Genomic DNA, 24,358 nt, shown 5'->3' with positions numbered 1-24,358 from the left:
CAGTTGGAAAAGCATTCCAGGTGAAGCTGGTTGAGTGAATGCCAAGCGTGTGCAAAGCTGACATCAAGGCAAAGGGTGGCGACTTTGAAGAATCTCAAATATAAGATATATATCTTGATTTATTTGGTTACTACATGATTCCATATGTTATTTCATAGTCTGTACAATTATTCTACAATGTAGAAAATAGTAAAAAAAAAAATATGAAAAACCCTTGAATGAGTAGCTGTGTCAACTTTTGACTGGTACTGTGTGTATATATTTCCAAAATGTGTGTGTGTATATATATATATATATATATTTCAAAAATGTGTATATATATGGCGGATTGGAAATGATGCAAAGAATTACATTGCAATATATTTGCAAAATTAAAGCTGATCTTTTTCAATCGAAGATGTGTTTTGTGCTGCATGAGGCAAATGGTTGTCACACCCCTACATTTTCTAGTATCCTGACCACCATATATGTGACAAACAGATACATATCTGTATTCCCAGTCATGTGAAATATGTAGATTAGGGTCAAATTATATTATTTAAAATGACAGATTTTCTTATATAAACTGTAACTCAGAAAAATCTTTGAAATTGTTGCATGTTGCATTTATATTTTTGTTCGGTATATAATACATCGTTAAATATAAAACAAGTTTAAAGAAAGAATATATATATTTCAATTGTGCTGTGCTAGCCCTTTAACTGTGAAAAAAATACTTGAATTGACATGTTCATCAGGTTGCAGCTGAACTACAAGTTCATGACAGAGGAAGACTACAAAGAAGGACCTCAAAGATCCAAGAAGGACGTCTTTGGCATTTAGTTTTATAGGAGAGTTGCAGTCAAATAGTAATCTTGATGAATGTATATCTGTCTAGTCACATGGCTCATTTTACATCGTATATAAACTATTCCACGTAATGGCTTTGTGTTGTACCACTTTACGGTTTATTTTCTTTACTCTTATCACCTGTCAGGCATAAACTTGGGCAGCTCTTACCGACTGAGGACGAAAACATGGCGGCCTCCTTGCGTTTGGGTCGTCAAGGAATTCTATTTGGCCTGAGATTTGCAAAGCTTAAAAAAAAATCCTGGACTTCATATTCGTTTCAGGACAATGTCAGGCAGTTCTTTCAATCGCCATATTTCTTTGGTAAGCGTTGACACTTCATTTATTGTACTAACATTCGTTGCGGATGACGGCCGCTAGCAAACTTGCTAGCTAACCTCTTATTTATTTTTTACATCACCCACTTCTAAAAAAAAATACGTTTCAGCCGAATGTCACTGCATCTATGGGTTTTATTGAAGTAATATGGGTTTTAGGTTTTCTTGGCTTTGCTGAACATTATCAGACGCTCGCTATCCGTTAGCTCTTCTCGTAGATGTTACAGCCGAGCTGTCAAGGTTGCGCAGATTAGGTAGCTAGCCAGTTAGCTAACGCTAGTCATAACAAGTCTTGGTTTTTATTTTTCTAGCTAGCCAGTTGGGCCATTCCTACGATTTGCCATAGTTTTGGACCTCAAACATTTATAAATGTTTTTATTATATATTGTTTTGTATTTTATCAGAAAAGGACGTTTGACTTTCAGGAAAACATTTGTTAACCTCAAGCACTTTCATTTTTTTTCCTTCAACCTGTTAGTTGCAGGTTGGAAATGTGGAGCCTAAATTAGTCATAGCTCTGTGAGTGAGCAAAATTGTGCTAGCATAATGGTGAAGACTTGAACAGGATTAGATATTTTCTATTAAACATATTTGACATTTATAAATGTGCTTAATTTTCTCTAGAATTAACCTAATAGGGTGGACATTTATGGGTGGGACATAGACTAACAAGGTAAAATAGATTCAACTGAGTGTTTGTTTATTTATTTAGCTTTGTTTCTCACCGAAGACATTACACTTCCTGAATTAGTTATTTTCTGAAATTGATAATTACAACAAACTAACAGGGTGGGTGGAATGTGATTTAATAAAATAGTCATTAAAAATACATTATTGATGAGAGGTTTTAACTAGGACCTGATTTGACCAACCTGAAAATCGTGTTGGTTTTTCTGTATGCTGCTCAGTGTCTCTCTACATAGCTTACTCTGTCTTCCTGCTAAAGCTGACAAAACATAGTAGCTATGTTGTAACTAAGTCAGTGATACACTGATGTAAGGTTGATCACGGTTACTCTATTTTAACCAATTCACTCATTCTACCTGGACCTTGTGCTAGGTCAGTTGAGTCATGGACATGGGGCCAGCTTTTACAAATGTGGTGTAATTAGATTTAAAATAATTTGTGTTCAATTCTGCTCCCCACTTCAGATTGTGGCCCTCCTTGCTTTTTTTGTGAAACTTTTTTTTTAAACAAAATATCTAGGCCTATGATATTGATATCAAATTATATTCTGCATTTAAAACATGTTAATAAGATAACATGTTATTTGTCACATACACATGTTTAGTAGATGTTATTACGGCTGTAGCGAAATGATAGTACTGCACTGTTGGTGCTAGAAGCACAATCTAACAATTCACAACAATATACACATACCCTAAAAGTAAAAGAATGGAATTAACAAATATAAATATTAGGATGAGCAATGTCAGAGTGACACAGACTAAAAAACAGTAGAAAATAAAATATAGTAGAATTGAATACAGTATATACATATGAAATGAGTAAAGCAAAAATATGTAAACATTATTAGTGACTAGTGTTCCATTATTAAAATGGCCAGTGATTTCAAGTCTATGGGGCAGCAGGGTTACGTAACCAGTCTGATGGCCTTGAGATAAAATGTGTTTTTCAGTCTCTGTCCCATGACAATTGAGGGAAATAGGCATACTGCTTTTCAGTTTACTTAAAGTGCACAGAAAACATGATCTATTGGTGGGCAGTATTCTAAGATTACACTTAAGATTCAATTTCTGAAAACTGGCCCCTGGTGATGCTGTCTTTTGCTGGATCATTGCCATCGCTTCTCATAAAAATGCCCCCTGGCCCAACGATTTGGCAATTCACAAAGATTTCCAGCAGAGGGCAGCATTGTACCATTTGTGTGTGTGTGTGTGTGTGTACACACAGCCTCAGTGGCCTCCATCATTCTTAAATGTAAGAAGTTTGGAACCACCAAGATTCTTCCTAGATCTGGTCAAACTGCGCCATCGGGGGAGAAGGGCCTTGGTCAGGGATGGGACCAAGAACCCAATGAGCTCTGTAAGAGTGACCCAGAGTTCCTCTGTAGAGATTGGGTAACATTCCAGAAGGACAACCATCTCATAAAAGGCACATGACATTGCGCTTGGAGTTTGCATTAAAGGTACATAAAGGACTCTGACTGTGAGAGACAAGATTCTCTGGTCTGATGAAACCAAAATGGAGCTCTTTGGCTTGAATGCTAAGTGTCATGTCTGGAGGAAACCTGGCACCATCCCTATGGTGAAGCATGGTTGTGGCAGCATCATGCTGTGGGGATTTTTCAGCGGCAGGGGCTGGGAGACTAGTCAGGATCGAGGGGAAAAATGAACTGAGCAATTGTACAGAGATCCTTGATGAAAACCTGCTCCAGAGCTATCATGACCTCAGACTGTGGCAAAGGTTCACCTACCAACAGGACAATGACCCTAAGCACAGCCAAGACAATGCAGGTGTGGCTTCGGGACAAGTCTGAATGTCCGTGAGTGGCCCAGCCAAAGCCCTGGAGAGACCTGAAAATAGTTGTGCAGCGATACTCCCCATCCAACCTGACCGAGTTTGAGAGGATCTGCAGAGAAGAATGGGAGAAACTCCCAAAATAACAGGTTTGCCAAGCTTGAAGCATCATTCTCAAGAAGACTCGAGGCTGTAATCGCTGCCAAAGGTTCTTCAACAAAGTACTGAGTAAAGTGTCTGAATACTTATGTAAATGTAGTATTTCATTTTTTTTTATATACATTTGCTAAAATGTACAAATCTGTTTTTGCTTTGTCATTTTGTGGCATTGTGTATTGATTGAGGGGGAAAAACTATACATTTTAGAATAAGGCTGTAACTACAAAATGTAGAAAAATTCAAGTGGTCTGAATACTTTCTGAATGCACTTAGGTATGTATATACTGTATGAGGAAATCAAGTCACTGTCAAGTTTTTTTTCATTTACTCAATCTTATCTCTACCTCCTTTACAAAGCACATTGGATGAGAAGATCCATGTGATTCAATGCGTTTTGAGAAAGTGAGGAATAGAATGAAAAGAGCCATTGTTCCTGCCTTCCTGGGTGATTTGACCTGCTAAGATTGAATCAGTGTAGACCTATTTGCAGATCTTAATTGGAACTGCCTAATCAGCTGGTTTGTTTCCATGGTCAATTTGAAGTCACAGATACCATCATCTTTGCTCTCAGCTAATGAGTAGTTCAGTGATGTATTTCTATGTTGGGGCCTATTTCATCTGATTTTTTTTTATGAAAATGAGACTTACATAGCCTACACCTAGCCCACTGAATGGGAAACATGGAGGCCTACTGGCTGCTAGGCTCTGCATGCCTCAGTTTTCTCAATGAATTAAGAGCGCAGACTGTTAGCAGTCCTCAGGTCAGTGGTCAGTCAGATGCATGACCCAAAGCATTCTGTAATGGTGAGCATGATGGGGCCTTGGGCTTCAGTCGTGCATGCTGCCCTGAAAATGCTTGACGTAAGAAAGTATTGCATGTAGTTCATTACCTCTCCTCCTCAGGTCTTTGACAGTTTAAATCGGGGTCAGAATACAGAGAGGATGACCAAAAAGGGTCTCGAGAAAGATGCCCTGGAAATGAGGATGATGTGACCTGTGTGTCTTGATGGGCCCTTCTGGACATGCGTCCTCTGTCACCTCTGATCCAATACCCCCGCTAACATTACCCCGTCAAAGAAGAAAATCCCCCCCAAATAAGAAACAAACAGCCTATGCCAGGGGACTCCATCCCTGTTCTTTGAGTGCTTACCCTCCTGTAGGTTTTCGCTCCAACCCAAGTTGTTCTTCTATGATAAAATGGAGCTCTGCAAACAAATTAAAGGTGGATGCCGCCACCTACTGTGCTGGAGTCTGGTCAATCGCGGTTTACAACGTTAGCTCCACATTTCTAAATCCTCCTACCTAATTCAGTAATTCTGAGAAGAAAAATAACCCTTCTAACTTCTAATATACCCTCCCCATCCCTCAAGTTCCTTCCCAACCCCCGTCTAACCTCAACGACTCTACACTGCAATATTTCCCTCTCTTCAACATGCTTACAACAATATAACACATTCTCCACCAGTTCATCCACCATACCCTCCAGACACAAACAATTCACATGCTTACCAACCAGATGTAGTGACAAGTAGCGCAATTGAGCAAACACCACTCTTCCTTCCTAATCTGATCTTTGAATCTTGGTCCACTGACCTTTTCTTTGGAGGGCATATAAATGTAATCGCTGCCAAAGGGCTCAGTCCCATCTCCTCTGCCACACATCTATCAAAATGGCTCTTCTCTTACATTTGGCCCCACCTGTACCCAGTGCAACAATAATATTTAAGTATATCTGGTTTTAAAGCTCTTTTGGCTCTGGTCTACAATTTCATTCCCTTCCACACCTCAATAGGCTGGGGTTATCTCACTACTATTCAGTCTCTCAATTCTCCATAGGAACATTTATGCCACCCATAGTAGGTCACTCCCATTTAGATTTGCCAAATGGCAAACTATTCAATACAGACAGGGAATCTGAGTGTACTATAGTTCTGACAGGTTGAACAACCCCAGTTGTAATTTTTTTTATTTTATAAATTGAACCTTTATTTATCTAGGCAAGTCCGTTTTTAAGAACAAATTCTTATTTACAATAACGGCCAAACACGTATGACGCTTGGCCAATTGTGCGCTGCCCTATGGGACTCCCAATCAAGGCCGGATGTGATACAGCCTGGAACGAACATGGTTCAGCTTATCAACCAGCTAATTATTAGAGTCAGGTGTGCTAGATAAGTGTTGGAGTGAACCTACAGGACGGTACAGGAACAAGGTTGGAGAGCCCTGGCCTAAGCCTAGCCAAAATGAAAAAAGAAGCCAGACATATTGGCTTATAATTAAGGTTAATTTGAACTAGTGATCTTTCTGCTGTGGATCTGATTATGATAAGTTTTTTGTAAGGCTGGGATAAAAATCGAGCCTGTGATGAAAAATTATTTCAGGTGACGACGACAGGCGTGGCAGAGCAATGTTTTACAGACAGGAATTGGTCTGCAAGCTCTTGTCATGGCGGTCACGGCCCTTACATTCTCTATCTCTCTGCCTCTCTCTTTCTCTATCTGTGTGTCTCAACAAACGCACACACTCAATTACACATTGGCTTCCCCTGCCTGTTCGGATTAAGAGAGTGAGGGTTATGAATGGGAGGTTTCAGCGGGTGTGCTTTCAGGGCATTGTTGTGCAGATATGTGCTCATCCAGGCCTGAGTTCTTCACACATGACATGCAGAGCAGAAGGAGACCTTCGTACATGAACGGCAAAAACAACACATGAACAACAACACGAGCACCAGAACATGAGGTTCCCTCTGTTCACACACAGCCATGGCTCATCACCATGTATCATTCGGGCCTTGCAAGCCATTTTTAATCCGCTAGTTCTATCTAAAGGTCTGTATTCTAGCATTTGTCATTCTAAGGCAGCAAAACATTGTAATACTCAGTATTACAAGGAGGTGACTTAGTTGGGCATTAGCATGGCCAGCCCAATGCCTACATGACCCTGAGCCAGCTGAACTGTTGTCTTCTGAGTGGCTCTAGCTGCTGTGGATGGCTAGGTCCCAGGCTGTGGTGGCCCAGTGGGTGACAGGGCTACCAGCCCGAGGCAAGTATGTCAGCCGCCATCGCAGCCTACTGTTGATCTGCCTGCACTGCTCTCTCTTCTGTCGCCAGTGTGCTGTCCACTTCCTGTGGCCTGGTGGCTTTCATATCTCCCTGTCAGTGGATGAGTGCTGAGGCACGAGCCCCACAGCTCTCACCCCCTCTCCTATTGCCTCTTACTGTACCACTTCTTTCTTCTTCGTAAGCGCCTATGCATTTTTAGGCTCCTAACTTTCTGCTCCTCTTTCCATCTCAAAATACTGACAATATAGCCTAGCTTGCCTTTTTAATGGACTTATTTGATGTCACACAGACCCAATCAGAATAGGATATACACTACGTGACCAACAGTATGTGGACACCTGCTCTTAGAACACCCCACCCCCCCACCCTCCCTTTTGCTGTTACAACAGCCTCCACTCCTTTCCACTAGATGTTGGAACATTGCTGCAGGGACTTGCTTCCATTCAGCTACGAGCAATAGTGAGGTTGGGCACTGATGTTAGGCGAATAGGCCTGGCTCACAGTCAGCATTCCAATTAATCTCATGGGGTTGAGGTCAGGGCTCCATGCAGACCAGTCAAGTTCTTCCACTCCGATCTTGACAAACAATCTCCGCATGGACCTTGCTTTGTGCACAGGGTATTGTCATGCTGAAACTCATTGTATGCTGTAGCGTTAAAATTTCCGTTCACTGGAACTAAGGGCCCTAGCCCGAACCATGAAAAACAGCCCCAGACCATTATTCCTCCTCCACCAAACTTTACAGTTGACACTATGCATTGGGCCAGGTAGTGTTCTCCTGGCATCCGGCAAATCCAGATTTGTCTGTCGAACTGCCAGATCATGTAGCGTGATTCTTCACTCCAGAGAACGTGTTTCCAGTGCTCCAGAGTTCAATGGCGGCGAGCTTTACACCACTCCAACCGAGGCTTGGCATTGCGCATGGTGAGATTAGGCTTGTGTGTGGCTGCTCGGCCATGGAAACCCATTTCATGAAGCTCACGACGAACAGTTATTGTGCTGATGTTTCCAGAGGCAGTTTGGAACTCTGTATTGTGTGTGTTGCGACCGAGGACAGACGATTTTATTACTCGGGGGTCCCGTTCTGTGAGCTTGTGTGGCCCTGCCACTTCGCAGCTGAGCCGTTGTTGCTCCTAGACGTTTCCACTTCACAATAACAGCACTTACAGTTGACAGGGGAAGCTCTAGCAGGTCCGAAATTTGACGTACTGACTTGTTGGGAAGGTGGCATCCCATGACGGTGCCTCGTTGAAAGCCACTAAGCTCTTCAGTAAGGCCATTCTACTGCAAATGTTTGTCTTTGGAGATTGCATGGCTGTTTGCTTGATTTTTTTTTTTATATATCTGTCAGCAACGGGTTTGGCTGAAATAGCCAAATCCACTCATTTGAAAGGGTGTCCACGTACTTTTGTGTGTATATATGGTGTTGCATAGGCCTATTAATGCATTTATGTTCAATAGACTTCCAGTTATCTAGTCTAGGGTGAAAATGTCCCTCCTGTTTATAGATGAGCATGTATTGCTACTTGTGATCTGACTGGTGTTGATGTGTTCTCTCTTTCCTCTAGGTGCTGCACCAGTCAAAGTGGAGATGCCTGCTCTCTCTCCCACCATGGAGGAGGGAAACATTGTCAAATGGTTGAAGAAAGAAGGTAAGTGAGCCGTGCCTCCATTTGCCAATGTTCACAACATACTCAGCTTTTCTGTTGCATGCAGACTACAATGCTACATAATAATATAATATAATCTGTTGTGGAAATTTCCTCTATTTACCAAATCATGAAAGCAAACCACACACACGTCAGAGTTAGTTATCACAAAGTCAATTTTTAATTATATGAGCTCTATCACAACCCTGTGACTCTCAGATCAATTCAGTGTCTATCAATGAATTCTCTGAGAGCCCCTTACACATTGCAGCTGAGATCCTTTAATAGCAAAAAAACACAGTCATACAGCATAGACATAATAAATCGTTCAGCTTTGTCTCCTAAACTATGTTATTTTCTCAAACTCAGAACCATAAACCAATCCTCCATATCAACAGGCATATATCAAATCCATCCTATCTTTACAAGATCACAGAGACACACTGACTGGCACACAGACATTGTGGAGCCAAGAGATACACGCTTGACCTCTCTCCGGCCCAAGCAACTTAGTCTTGACATAGAACAGATACTGCAACCCCGCCACAGTATTATACAAAAATAACATTCTGATGAGAAGTAACTTACAAACATATGATGAATATAAAACATCTTACCTATGTTACCAACCAATTCTGATTATTCCCCAACAAATCGAGCCTACGAAACAAATCCAATATGGTTGATTTTAATTTTACATCTCCATCCATATACCTTCATAAAGACACACATCACCCTACACACATTCTACATTTTGAGATGTTAATAATGACTGGATATTCCATGGTGCAGTTTAGTGTTTGTCAGATTAGCCAGCTCTCCTAATTTATTAAGGAGGAGAAAAGCAGTGCCCTGTTTCTCCCTTTCTCCACCCCGGAGTGATAGGGGTCCATTGTTAATGTTTAACCATGTGACATCACATCCTTCTACACAGCAGTCAGAGCCCAGCCATGCTGAGAAAGTAAGGCACCTGAGGACTGCTGCCAGTTAATTGGCCCAGAGAAAGTTGGTGCTGTCTATGTCACCGGGTTGCAACGCTGTTCCCCCCCCGCCGCCATAGCCACATAGCCTTGGGTCTTTGGCCTGGTTTGCTATCTAACTTTCTGAGTGCAGTGTATAAAGCAACTGCCTGTCACCACAGGCCATTCCGATTAATCAGTCGACCTCTACCGTGAACCTTACATGGTACAGACAACATCTTGGTGTCATTATACTACATTATGTTCTAAAATATGGAGTACCTCTATATCGGTATCGGCGTTGAAAAATCATAATCGGTCGACCTCTAGTTCACGGATCAAAGGGTCTTACAGGAATAATGTCTAGGTCTAAAAAAGGGCGTAAAAGGGCCACTTTCCTCATGATTTTCCCAAACAAATGTGTCATACAAATGTAAAAAAGCATGTTAAACGTCCTTCCTCGCAATAAATTTGTGAGTTGCAGAACAATATGTGATACCAAAAGTTTTGGGAATCGCCCACTTGGCTTTGTCAATGGATATCCAGCTTTTCCTCTGACCCTATCCCATCCCATCCCCAGTGGTGTAGTGCTATATTTTTTTTAGTTGAGGGAGCACCATTTTTATTTTTTTTGTGACGTCATATATTCTTAAAGTTTGTACAGAGTACCGACAGATGTAGCCTATTGAATATCATTGTAGGATAGGTCTATGCAAAAACTACATCCTTCAATTGCCACATCTGCCTATGTCCACCCATATTGTTTTAAGGCATACCTAATTTCAAAATAGGCCATAATCGCTGTCAATCGTGAATGATCATTTTTTACATGTTACGGGTGAATGTCCAAACTGCATGCAAATCATTTTCACTTGCAAATCAGTTTCATGGGAATATGCATTAAGATCTTGAATTAGTGCTTTGTGAGTGAATTAAAGCAGATGGTGTTAACAAACTGGCCTTTCTTGTCGACCTATTTTGTTTTAATCAAAGCATACAGTGTGTTCCTTGATTTTTTTTTTCTCCACATTTTGTTACGTTACAGCTTTATTCTAAAATTGATTAAATAAATAAAAATCCTTACAATCTACATGCAATACCCCATAATGACAAAGCAGAACGTTAAAAAAAAATCTTTAGCAAATTTATACAAATAGTAAATTGAACTATTACATTTACATAAGTATTCAGACCCTTTACTCAGTACTTTGTTGAAGCACCTTTTGGCAATTACAGCCTCGTCGTCTTGGGTATGACGCTACAACCTTGGCACACCTGTATTTGGAGTTTCTAACATTTTTCTCTGCAGATCCTCAAGTGTCAAAGCCCCTCCTGCTTTGTCTTTTGCTGTGTGCTATGGTCGTTGTCTTGTTGAAAGGTGAACCTTTGCCCCAGTCTGAGGTCCTTAAGGATTGCTCTGTACATTGCGCCGTTCATCTTTCCCTCGATCCTGACTAGTCTCCCAGTCCCTGCTGCTGAAAAACATTCCCACAGCATGATGCTGCCACCATGGTTTACCTTCGGGATGGTGCCAGGTTTCCTCCAAACGTGATGCTTGCATTCAGGCCAAAGAGTTCAATCTTGGTTTCATCAGGCCAGAGAATATTTTTTCTCATGGTCTGAGTCCTTTAGGGGCCTTTTGGCAAACACCAAGCGGCTATAATGTGCCTTTTACAGAGGAGTGGCTTCCGCCTGGCCACTCTACCATAAAGGCCTGATTGGTGGAGTGCTGCAGAGATGGTTGTCCTTCTGTTAGGTTCTCCCGTCTCCACAGAGGAACTCTGGAGCTCTGACAGAGTGACCATCGGTTTCTTGGTCACCTACCTTACCATGGCCCTTCCCCGATTGCTCAGTTTGGCCAGCTCTTGGAAGAGTCTTGGTGGTTCCAAAATTCTTCCATTTGACAATGATTCTTCTTTTTTCGGCACCCTTCCCCAGATCTGTGCCTCAATGCAATCCTGTCTCTGAGCTCTACGGACAATTCCTTACACCTCATGGCTTGATTTTTGCTCTGACATGCACTGTCAACTGTGGGACCTTTTTATATAGACAGGTGTGTGCCTTTCCAAATCATGTCCAATCAATTTAATTTACCACAGGTGGACTCCAAGTTGTAGAAATATCTCAAGGATGACCAATGGAAGCAGGATGCATCTCAGCTCAATTTCAAGTCTCATAGCAAAAGGTCTGAATGCTTATGTAAATATAAGGTATTTGTTTTTTATTTGTAATAAATTAGCAAAAATAATAACCTGTTTTTTGCTTTCTCATTATGGGGTGTTGTGTGTAGATTTGAGGATTTTATTTTATCCATTGTGGAATAAGGCTGTAAAGTAACAAAATTTGGAAAATGTCATGGGGTCTGAATACTTTCCGAAGGCACTATTTTCCTATTCAGCTTCGAATATTAAATGACTAAGTTGTTTTTGTTGTGACATATTATAGGCCTACTATGCTATAGGATATGCTATTCAATTCCAATCAGTGTTTAAGTGATCTTGCGAGACATTGATTAAGCTTTGATCTAACTTCACTAAATGAGATCCATGGTGAGAAGTGATTATCTTCTATTTGTAATAAGTACTGATTAGGCAACAGATCTTGATGAGGGTTATTTTAAGCGATTTGAAGGCCCTTCGAATCGTTTTTCTGAAAGGACAGCACTATAAACGTAAGTGGCCACACATCGTTCTGTGTTCCACTGCGCAAGAGCGGGTCCAAGGCAGACGTGGTGAATTTGGATCCTAGATCTCATCGGTGTGATAAGGTTCGTGTGGTGGATCAGTTTGTCTGCATACGCAATCGAGGTAGTACGTTTCTGTAAGCTAAGCACTCGGACAGTAGGTCGAGTTCAGGTGCGTCGTACATGAGCCCTTAGTCCATAACAAACTGGAGGACAGCCGTTTTAGCAACCCCTGGTAAAGTTTTATGTCTGTTACTGTTCACGTCAGATTTGGCCCGCTCGAAGTGGTCAGGCCTCCGGCCGACGGGCCTCTGCACACACGCCAACAGTTACTAATTATTCGCACGACTGCCAGAAAGAGAGAAGACGGGGAAGAAACCATAATTTAACTTACCTACCTATAAGCTTTAGCCTACATATTTGTTTAGTTTTTCGTTCTAACGTTTTCATGGAATGTTAGTGGTCATTTAAATCAAATTTATTTAGAACAACTTTTCCAGAAATATTTTTGCCAGCTCTGTGTATTCTCAAATTGAAAAAAGTAAGGGAGCCTGCTCACCTGCGGAACAGCAGCACTACATCCCTGCCCATCCCCTTGTATTGTACGTTTGTGTCACCGTGTAGCTTAATCCTATTGCCATTCCAGTGGAGAAGAGTTGAAAGGGGCAGGTGGTTGACTGTTTTACTTTTAATATCGCTCATCACTGGCTAACCCCTTGGGTCATCTGGTGTTAAAACCACACACACACACATCCAATCTAGTCCTCCCTTCTCCCGGCTCTCTGGAGCTTCTGAGGTCAATACTCACTCCCACCCCTGCCCACTTCTTCCCTCACATCCTCTATGATCCTCCCACTACCTTCTCTCCCACAATTCTCCCTTTCGCTCATCCTAAAAGTTGAGGTGATCTTTTACTAGGCAGGATATTGGAGCTGAGGATGGTGTTTTCCTGTATGGATGTGTACCTTCTCTCTCCCTGTGTTATTGTGCTGACCTGAAGTGACCTTCCCGCCCTAGGATCACCTGTTGAAAATAAAGACTGACTCAATGTGACCCCTGCCCAATAGGCCCCAGCATCCATCTTCCTCTTCTGCCTTGTCTTCACTCAATTACAAATGGCCTCTTTTTAATAAAACATCTTGAATCACCCCTCCCCTCTCCTGTTTTAGACTTGCTTCCCTAGCCCCATAGGGAAATGTAGATGCATGAGAAATATTATGAAGAACATATAAATCCACCAGAACCCCTTCCTTTACACCCAGTACTGCTACTGTTTGAATTGAAGGGCAGTCCATAAGCGCAGATGAAGGATATCAAGGATATGGAAAGATTCTGTATGGAGGAATGATCTTCTCCAATCTCATAAAACATTTGAGAAAAAGCCTGTGTCGTTATCCTTGCAAGGGCAGGGTGCTGGAGAACTGAAAACGGGTGCCAATAATTTTGACCCATATCTTTTTGAGATTTTGTTTTTATTACTTTTTAAACTAAATATATTTTCTCTGAGCAATTGTATTACTATATACTGTATAATAATAATAAATTGTCCCACTTTTTTTCTCATACAGTATACAGTAGCTCAGTTGTATTATTGTACACTATTTTTTTGCTCATCTTTATCAAGGGTGACTTTATGTACCCCACTGTATAGCCTAATGATCAGAGTGTTACCACCATAGCAGTTCTATATCTATGGTTTCATCATCCCTTAGAAATGGACTTTCTACACTCTCGCCAATTTTTTTTCATGTAACTTTTTCCTTTTCCCAATTATTGGTCTTTGACATTCTAAGCGGTCTGACTGTTGCTGGTGTCCTGCAGGTGATGCGGTAGCGGCTGGCGATGCGCTCTGTGAGATCGAGACGGACAAGGCCGTGGTTACCCTGGAGTCCAGTGATGACGGCGTCCTGGCCAAGATACTGGTGAGTGAACTGTGTTGTGTGTGTCAGTTCTTAGGGCTTCCCTCTTCTCCTTAATTGGCGGAACATCAGTGATGAGGTGTGCTTCGTGACCTCTGTGTGTTGTGTGAATATTAATGACTCTGCCAAAGACAGACCGATCACTTGTCTTTCATCAACACTGCACCACATGTTTGTACCTCAGAACAGAGGGATGAAAGCAGTTTATCCTCCGCTGTCAGATCGATCTGGCAATGGGAGAAAGCCTCCAATTACGTCCTAACGAGAGAGAGTGAGAGGATATTGATGGAAACTCTGTGGTACAGCTTTGCCTGTAAACCATCCTTTCCTCCGTCCTCTTAATTATAAATGATCCAGCAGTCATAATGACATACTTTTGTGTATGTGGACACACCTTCAAATTAGTGGATTCGGCTATTTCAGCCACACCCGTTGCTGGCAGGTGTATAAAATTGAGCACAGAGCCATGCAATCTCCATAGGATAACATTGACAATAGAATGGCCTTACTGAAGAGCTCAGTGACTTTTAATGTGGCACTGTCATAGTCAGTTCATAAAGTTTTTGCCCTGCTAGAGCTTCCTCGGTCAACTGTAAGTGCTGTTTTTGTGAGGTGGAAACGTCTAGGAGCAACAACTGCTCAGCTGTGAGGTAGTAGCCTAGGCCACACAAGCTCACAGAACGGGACCACTGAAGCGCGTAGCGTGTAAAAATATTCTGTCCTCAGTTGCAATACTCACTACCGAGTTCAAAACTGCCTCTGGAAACAACGTCAGCACAATAACTGTTCGTTGGGAGCTTCATGAAATGTATTTCCATGGCCGAGCGGCCACACACAAGCCTAAGATCACCATGCGCATTGCCAACCGTCGGCTGGAGTGGTGTAAAGCTCGCCGCCATTGAACTCTGGAAACACGTTCTCTGGAGTGATGAATCACGCTTCACCATCTGGCAGTCTGACAGACGAATCTGGTTTTGGCGGATGCCAGGAGAACACTACCTGCCCGACTGCGTAGTGCCAACTGTGAATTTTGGTGGAGGAGGAATAATGGTCTGGGGCTGTTTTTTTTTCATGGTTCGGGCTTGGCCCCTTAGTTCCAGTGAAGGGAAATCTTAACGCTACAGCATACAATGACATTATAGACGATTCTGTGCTTCCAACTTTGTGGCAACAGTTTGGGGAAAACCCTTTTCCTGTTTCAGCATGACATGACAGCACAAAGTGAGGTCCATACAGAAATGGTTTGTCGAAATTGGTGTGGAAGAACTTAACTGGCCTGCTCCGAGCCCTGAGCTCAACCCCATTGAACATCTTTGGGATGAATTGAAAGTGCCCGACCTCGCTAATGTTCTTGTGGCTGAATGGAAGCAAGTCCCCGCAGCAATGGTACAACATCGAGTGAAAAGTCTTCCCAGAAGAGTAGAGGCTGTTATAGCAGCAAAGGTGGGACCAACTCTATATTAATGCCCATGATTCCGGATCCACATACTTTCGGTCATGAAATGTGTTTTTCGTATTTATTTTCAACCCAACATTCATTAACTAGCTAAGTGACACACACACACACACACACACACACACACACACAGACCCTTGCCTGTCCCACAGCTGATGCCATGGTTCCCTCCAGTCAGTCATCCGATCAGTGAGTGTCACATCGTTCAGAACAGTGTCCTAGTGGCAATTAGCCGTGTAAACCAGGCCACATAGCATAGTTCAGCGAAGCATACCCATGTTATTCTAGTGCTGTGGTTCAGGTGGTGTCTGAGTGTACCCTGAATAAAGAGCTGATATGGAGTAATTACTTAGACAGATAGCAACACGTGTGCATAAACAAGTGTTGTTCTGGAAATATAACATTTCTATGAGATCACTATCAGCAGGCGAAGTGTCTCTCTCATTGTTATGTGTTTTCAATTATTATAATTTCTCCCTTTTTTAGCCCTTGCTCTATTCTTTCTCTTCTTCATGTTTTCTTTCTCTTCCTCTTTCTCTTCCCTCTCCCTCCTTCCAATCCATGTCTTGGCTGCCATGGGGATAAGGTAGTTTCCATGGCAACGGCCCAGGAGTTGGAGGAAGGGGCTTAGGAAGGCTTGGAGCTGGCAGAAAGAGGGAGAGCGATAATCCCCCCAGGTTCAGCTAGCATCCAGACCAACACCCCCACCCCTGAATACCCCAGACCCAGTCTCTACTGGGGGTATTAGAGAGGAAGCGTGCCAGTCTCTGTGTGGATGTGTGTCTGCCTCCTGGTGTGTATTGTGTGTGGTGTTACTAGTATGAGCGACGTTTTTCCTGGCTGTGTGTGGAAGGGGCTTGATGGCCTCTGCTCTCTGTAGATCACAGCACAGATTAGCCCACAGTGGTGTAGTAGTGGTGCTGTCTAAGCATGTACCCACTAGGATTCTAGTTTAGCAGCCAGTGTTACATCCGTGAACACACAAAAGGCTGAAATGGCACATGTAGAGATCCCCCACACATTGATGGATCGGTGGTTGTGCAGGGATTTTCGAGATGGATTGATACGGTGGACAGAATGTATGTCAACATTTAACGGTCGAGATAACTAGTGGCAAGATGGATGGATGTTTAGATGGATGGAAGAAGGAAAGGCTAGATGAAGATGGTCTGACATGGTCCACAGTGCTAACCTGACAGCATTTATCATGTCATTTATCACTCTGCTTCCCTCCCTCCATTCCTACATACTTTCTCATCAGGATGCTGTCATTTTAGGATAGATTAATCTTCCAAGGGGGAGTTTGTTGGCTGTGTCTCTGCTCAACTGACATCTTCCCTGCACTACAACTAGCCAAACCATGACTGTAAAAATAATGGACAAAGCCATCCATCACGTGACCTCATTCATTTCTATGTGAAGCCTCAATAGATCATTGAAGTCAAATGAAGTGAGTTAAGATGGCGTCTCATGGAGGCATAACGTGTAGTTAGAGCTACTCGAGGAAGTGACGTTACAGGCTAGCTCGGTGCTGCCCCCTCAAATTCAGTAATGCTGCGTTTACCTGGTACGAGGTAGACGTCAATCCGGATGTCCGGAGCTCAACGGTAAATGCTGTTGTAGCTGGCAGTGAATGCCGTCAGCCACCATGGCAGATGGGACTTGCCGCCAGAGTTCAAATATTTCAACTTTTGCTGTCTGCCGTAGCATTGTTTTCTACCGGATGTTGATTTGCTCTGAAATCACCATAGCAACGCATCCCGTCATGCTGGCTTGCTTTTGCCATCAGTCTTTCTTGCTTTCTTTCCCGCAATGTCGACTGGTATGCCGGTTTTTGCATCCCTTGTCTAAACGCAGCATAACTCAAGTTGGTGGCCGGCCGGAATACTGCATGCTGCCATTAGCAACTCAATTAGCAACTCAACTTCTCTGTACGATTTTAAAATGATTGGTTCAAGGACATACATCTGGTGTATCAGAAGCAATTATTGGTACCATGATTGTCTTCGAAAGTGTTTATTTACATGAAGATTGCCCATGAAGATTGCCATTTCCCCATTCACTATAATGGAGGATCATGCTTTCTGCCAATTATACTTGCTGGAGCGGTGGGCCTTCTGTGGCATTAATGAGAAGGGCCAGTCGTTCTCCCCTGGGCCGAAAGTCTTATGAAGAGAAGAACAGAAAGGCCCGCATGTTGAATATGCTCCCAAATTACCACCTTTTATAGGCAACGTTTCAATCCAACACAGATCTTTGTCTGGTCTTTGAAATTATACAAAATGCATAGGATAACCTCATAAATGGTGTTTTGTTATATAATTTATGAACTAGTTGAAATATTCAGGATAGACCCCGTAGGAACACTATACTCACTGATCTCCCTCGTGTGCTTTAATTTATCAGATTGAGAATGCAGACGAATCAAAAGCCCTGGGAGAGAGAGGGCTGCTGGGGAAAAGCCCTCCTCTGGACTCTAATTAGACTAGTCTGCCCAGTAACAAGTTGCAGGATATAGGATTCAATCATATCGCCTCAAATCCCTCTTTCTGTCTCTCTCCTGGCAGATCAATACACTCACACGGAGGCACATACACACACACACACACACACACCAAATCAATACAGGATATTTTTATTCCAAGAGTCTCCAAATAAGCCACCCTCTTCCCCACCTCTTCCTTTCTCTTTGATCTGGAGGCGAGGGACTAATTGTGTACTGTTTACAAGTCACAGGTGTCAAGCCTATCCTTGTTGAGGGTGCAAGTCTGGGTGTGTGAGTCTTGAATTGTGTCAGAGATCACAAGAGTAAGAGTAATTTTCTGAAATCCATGCATAGCCTGCTAAAAATGGTGTCCTCCTCATCCACCTCTTGACTTATTGTTCTTTACTGAAACCAGCCAGGTCTTCTAATGTATGTCAGTCAGGTTGAACCTGTGCCATTTCAGGTATTTGGCTAAGTGCCTGTGTTTGCTATGATGTGGCGGAATGGTTCAGGACCGGCACTGTCCTTTTGCAACCAGATGGCAGTGTTGAGCCCCACACTAGCAGTGTGTTACACTCTTCTCCCTTTTCTCTCTCTGTGTGCCTATGTGCTCTTGCGTCTTTGATGGAGACATCCACATAAGACGGCACCCCATCTGTGAATAAGTGGAAAGAAAGGGACGATGATGATGTGTGCGTGTGTAAAGGCTGTGAATGACACAGCCCCCAGCTGCAGCTTCTTCGAGAGCTGTGTTAAACGTCTATAAATACCTGCTTGTCTAACTGGTGTTTATAGAGCCTAATGGTAGGGAAAGAGCATCGCTGGTCTCTCACTCACTCACTCACTCTCAAACACACCAGTTACATGCATTGTGTGGCACAGTATTGTGCAAGACTGTGGTTGTATGTTTTCTTGTTCATTGCTCAGTATGTGTTCTTGTATTTGCAGCCCCACAGTCACATTGGAATTTAATGATTTTGTTTTGTAGCACAATAGAGTTGTGTGCCTATTGGGATGGTGGTTGTCAGAGGCAGTTTGAAATACTGCAGTGTTGCACTGATCCAATCAAAGGAAGATATGTGGATTATGATGGGGATATACTAATCTGTCATGCCCTTCAGACAGCTGTATGACCCGGCTAGGGTCAGGGGTCACAGCCAGGGCTGAAGTTCAGTGTCATGTCACATCCAACTGTTCTGGTAATCCTGTCATTTCTCATTGTGGTGAATGTAACCAACATAGCCACATAGTCCTACTGTATGTGGAAATGGCATTTCTAAAGCTATGAGGCCCTGCCATTTATTGATCACCTCACACTGGGCCAGAGGTGCCATGGAGACGCACACACACACACACACACACACTACCTGTAGCACCTAGCATATGGACAGGAAGCCATATATATATATATATATATATATATATATATATATATATATATATATATACATACATACATACAGTGCCTTGCGAAAGTATTCGGCCCCCTTGAACTTTGCGAACTTTTGCCACATTTCAGGCTTCAAACATAAAGATATTAAACTGTATTTTTTTGTGAAGAATCAACAAGTGGGACACAATCATGAAGTGGAACGACATTTATTGGATATTTCAAACTTTTTTAACAAATCAAAAACTGAAAAATTGGGCGTGCAAAATGATTCAGCCCCCTTAAGTTAATACTTTGTAGCGCCACCTTTTGCTGCGATTACAGCTGTAAGTCGCTTGGGGTATGTCTCTATCAGTTTTGCACATCGAGAGACTGACATTTTTTCCCATTCCTCCTTGCAAAACAGCTCGAGCTCAGTGAGGTTGGATGGAGAGCATTTGTGAACAGCAGTTTTCAGTTCTTTCCACAGATTCTCGATTGGATTCAGGTCTGGACTTTGACTTGGCCATTCTAACACCTGGATATGTTTATTTTTGAACCATTCCATTGTAGATTTTGCTTTATGTTTTGGATCATTGTCTTGTTGGAAGACAAATCTCCGTCCCAGTCTCAGGTCTTTTGCAGACTCCATCAGGTTTTCTTCCAGAATGGTCCTGTATTTGGCTCCATCCATCTTCCCATCAATTTTAACCATCTTCCCTGTCCCTGCTGAAGAAAAGCAGGCCCAAAACATGATGCTGCCACCACCATGTTTGACAGTGGGGATGGTGTGTTCAGCTGTGTTGCTTTTACGCCAAACATAACGTTTTGCATTGTTGCCAAAAAGTTCAATTTTGGTTTCATCTGACCAGAGCACCTTCTTCCACATGTTTGGTGTGTCTCCCAGGTGGCTTGTGGCAAACTTTAAACAACACTTTTTATGGATATCTTTAAGAAATGGCTTTCTTCTTGCCACTCTTCCATAAAGGCCAGATTTGTGCAATATACGACTGATTGTTGTCCTATGGACAGAGTCTCCCACCTCAGCTGTAGATCTCTGCAGTTCATCCAGAGTGATCATGGGCCTCTTGGCTGCATCTCTGATCAGTCTTCTCCTTGTATGAGCTGAAAGTTTAGAGGGACGGCCAGGTCTTGGTAGATTTGCAGTGGTCTGATACTCCTGCCATTTCAATATTATCGCTTGCACAGTGCTCCTTGGGATGTTTAAAGCTTGGGAAATCTTTGTGTATCCAAATCCGGCTTTAAACTTCTTCACAACAGTATCTCGGACCTGCCTGGTGTGTTCCTTGTTCTTCATGATGCTCTCTGCGCTTTTAACGGACCTCTGAGACTATCACAGTGCAGGTGCATTTATACGGAGACTTGATTACACACAGGTGGATTGTATTTATCATCATTAGTCATTTAGGTCAACATTGGATCATTCAGAGATCCTCACTGAACTTCTGGAGAGAGTTTGCTGCACTGAAAGTAAAGGGGCTGAATAATTTTGCACGCCCAATTTTTCAGTTTTTGATTTGTTAAAAAAGTTTAAAATATCCAATAAATGTCGTTCCACTTCATGATTGTGTCCCACTTGTTGTTGATTCTTCACAAAAAAATACAGTTTTATATCTTTATGTTTGAAGCCTGAAATGTGGCAAAAGGTCGCAATGTTCAAGGGGGCCGAATACTTTCGCAAGGCACTGTATATATGTATGTATGTATGTCCCACAACAAACAGACCGGGTAGTCTTGGTAGTTTAATGCGTCAGGGATGTTGTGCAGCTATTTTGTAGTAAACAAAACCTTTTTTTTTCCTTCTTCTCACTGCCAAAGCAGTCTTCCCTAGCTACCTACTATCCAATGGACAATAGAAATTAGCCTACCTTTTTGCTTTTAGGAATCCCTTGCCTTTACTCAGTGAGACATGGTAGTAAAGTGTTTTTGACTGTTGTACTGAGGGGAATATCCTGGGTGAAACTGGAGGTGTGCCTGGCCTGCTTGCTGGCCTGGGAGCGCAGGTGGTCTTATCCTGCTGTTGTTTCTGGTTAGGTGGAGTCCGTGGTCTTATTGTTGCACATCTATTGTTTAGATGCCACTGGGGAGAAGGTGACTGGGTGAACTCCTTGATTCAAAGCTATCTGACATTCAGCCAGTTACAAGGGCTTGTGTTCTGATCTAATGCAGAAACCAATTGCCTGATCAATTTCATTGTCGCCATGATTGAATGGGACTGCTTTCCCTGTCGGCAACAGCGGTTGTTATTTGTGTTGTTTTTCTCTTCTTTCCTGCGAGCGGAGCTACGCCCTTTAGCAGGAATGACAGCTCCGTAAGTGGATACCATTTGGAAATAGATGGAGTGTTACAGCCCTGCCTCATCCATTGTGCCTGGCCTTTCATTTAGAACTAATCAATATTGACCGGGGAAAAACACCTTGCTGACTATGAGGGGGTGGAGACATCCACGCTGTGCCTTAATGACGCTGTTAGAGACCGAGATGAAGAGAAAGATGGATATTGAGAGCGAATCGATGTGCGACCGGGGGGGGGGGGGAGGGTGAAGGAACAGTAAGCATTCATTCCCGCCTCCATTAGAGTCCTTGGCCTTGTGTGTTTTGTCAGAACAGAGGTGAGGGGAAATGAAGTGAATTGAGTAGGCAGTGTGGACAGACACACAGTGGATGGAAAGGTCTGCCTATGGTCCCTCTGGTAGCAGTAACATATTATGTCAAGAGGTAATGATCTTTTGAACATCCTCCTCCTGGTGGTTCTTTCCATTCCTATCATTTGTTCTCTCCCTCTCTAGTTCCTCTCTTCTTCTCCCTTCCTTCTTCCCCCAAATGCTCTTTCTTTCTCGTTCTTATGTGCTTTCTTCCCCTCTCTATTTCTCCACCTCTCCTCAGTCTTCTTGCGCATTCTGAGTCAAATTCAAATGCAGCTTGATAGTGATTATTATTATAAAAGTGTCTCTGCGTGTCCTCAGATGGAGGAGGGCAGTCGTGCCGTGCGTCTGGGGACTCTCATTGCCCTCATGGTGGAGGAAGGGGAGGACTGGAAGACAGTGGAGATCCCGCCACCTGTGGCAGCCACCCAAGCAACTCCCGCTCCGGCAGCCCCCACTGCACCCCCACCACATCCCCCCAGAGCAGCCTCCACAGGACCGTGAGTCTCACCTCTCTCCTCTTCTTCCTCTCTCCCACTATTACATCACTCTACTGTCATGCTCTACTCTGCCATTCTAATCAACTAATCATTAAATTAATCAGTAAATCAATTGGTATTTGTGTAGTGCTTTTCACAAATACACAAACATTTGTCAAAAGTGCTTGATAACAACCTTGGCATGACCCTGTAAAGAGCAAATAGATGCTTCAGTGGTAAGAAAGAAACTCCCAAGGAAGGAAGAAACTAGACTACAGCTGAAGCCCATCCTCTTTTGCCTGGTCAGATAAACGTTCAGAGTACATACAACTCCTTTTCCCATTCTTAGGGTCTCCACCATCACACAACGTGCTAAGTAAGACAACTGTCCCTTTCCACACCCATGTTAAAACGCAAGAGATACTCTCCTGCCTTATTGACAAACATAGGACAGGAACTGGAACTAAACATCAAATCAGGGCCTATTCAGAAAAATGTGTTTCCACTGTCCACTTGTATTCCCATTTTCCCCCAAAGCTTGTTCAAATGAAGCAGGGTTAAAGGTTATTTGCATTTGGGAAAGAACAGGCGTCTTGTTTAATTGGTGTTAGTTCGGAATGAGACAGGACAAATGGACTAGAGGTCGACCGATTAATCGGAATTGCCGATTTAATTAGGGCCTATTTCAAGTTTTCACAACAATCGGAAATCGGTATTTATTTTTTTTTGTAATTTTTTAAAAAGCTTTATTTAACTTGGCAAGTCAGTTAAGAACACATTCTTATTTTCAATGACGGCCTAGGAATGGTGGGTTAACTTCCTCGTTCAGGGGCAGAACGACAGATTTTCACCTTGTCAGCTCGGGTTATTTTATCTTGCAACCTTACAGTTAACTAGTCCAACACAATAACGACCTGCCTCTCTCTCGTTGCACTCCACAAGGAGTCTGTTACGCGAATGCAGTAAGCCAAGGTAAGTTGCTAGCTAGCATTAAACTCATCTTATAAAAAACAATCAATCATAATCGCTAGTTAACTACACATGGTTGATGATATTACTAGATATTATCTAGCGTGTCCTGCGTTGCATATAATCTGCATACAAGTATCTAAGTATCTGACTGATCGGTGGTAGGCAGAAGCAGGCGCATAAACATTCATTCAAACAGCACTTTCGTGCATTTTGCCAGCAGCTCTTCGTTGTGCGTCAAGCATTGCACTGTTTATGACTTCAAGCCTATCAACTCCCGAGATGAGGCTGGTATAACCGAAGTGAAATGGCTAGCTAGTTAGCGCGCTAATAGCGTTTCAAACGTCACTCGCTCTGAGCCTTCTAGTAGTTGTTCCCCTTGCTCTGCATGGGTAACGCTACTTTGATGGTGGCTGTTGTCATTGTGTTGCTGGTTCGAGCCCAGGGAGGAGCGAGGAGAGGGACGGAAGCCTTACTGTTACACTGGCAATACTAAAGTGCCTATAAGAACATCCAATAATCAAAGGTTAATGAAAAACAAATGGTATAGAGGGAAATAATCCTATAATTCCCATAATAACTACAACCTAGAACTTCGTACCTGGGAATATTGAAGACTCATGTTAAAAGGAACCACCAGCTTTCATATGTTCTCATGTTCTGAGCAAGGAACTGAAACGTTAGCTTTCTGACATAGCACATATTGCACTTTTACTTTCTTCTCCAACACTTTGTTTTTGCATTATTTAAACCAAAATGAACATGTTTCATTATTTACTTGAGGCTAAATTGATTTTATTGATGTATTATATTAAGTTACAACAATACTGAATGAACACTTATTTTAATTGTCATTA

At 42.6% G+C, this 24,358-nt stretch overlaps 1 protein-coding gene across 2 annotated transcripts in view; it reads left to right on the top strand.

Moving 5' to 3' along the window:
* Nucleotides 1-742: 742 nt before the first annotated feature.
* The window catches only part of pdhx (pyruvate dehydrogenase complex component X), a 59,269-nt gene continuing 35,653 nt past the window's right edge, over nucleotides 743-24,358 (top strand). Inside the window, exons 1-4 of one of the 2 annotated variants that reach the window (XM_021600666.3) lie at nucleotides 743-1,152; nucleotides 8,437-8,520; nucleotides 13,981-14,081; nucleotides 22,375-22,553. In XM_021600666.3, the coding sequence (XP_021456341.1) occupies nucleotides 1,017-1,152; nucleotides 8,437-8,520; nucleotides 13,981-14,081; nucleotides 22,375-22,553 (500 nt within the window). In that variant the 5' untranslated portion in view covers nucleotides 743-1,016. The remainder of the gene's footprint in view (nucleotides 1,153-8,436; nucleotides 8,521-13,980; nucleotides 14,082-22,374; nucleotides 22,554-24,358) is intronic. The other variant, XM_021600676.3, reaches the window with a different exon arrangement.

Source organism: Oncorhynchus mykiss, chromosome 1 (assembly GCF_057628025.1).
Source record: "Oncorhynchus mykiss isolate SJ-2025 chromosome 1, ASM5762802v1, whole genome shotgun sequence".
Classification (NCBI taxonomy): Eukaryota; Metazoa; Chordata; class Actinopteri; order Salmoniformes; family Salmonidae; genus Oncorhynchus; species Oncorhynchus mykiss.
Note: the sequence above shows the minus strand (reverse complement) of the source record. Positions and strands in the feature narration are given on the sequence as shown.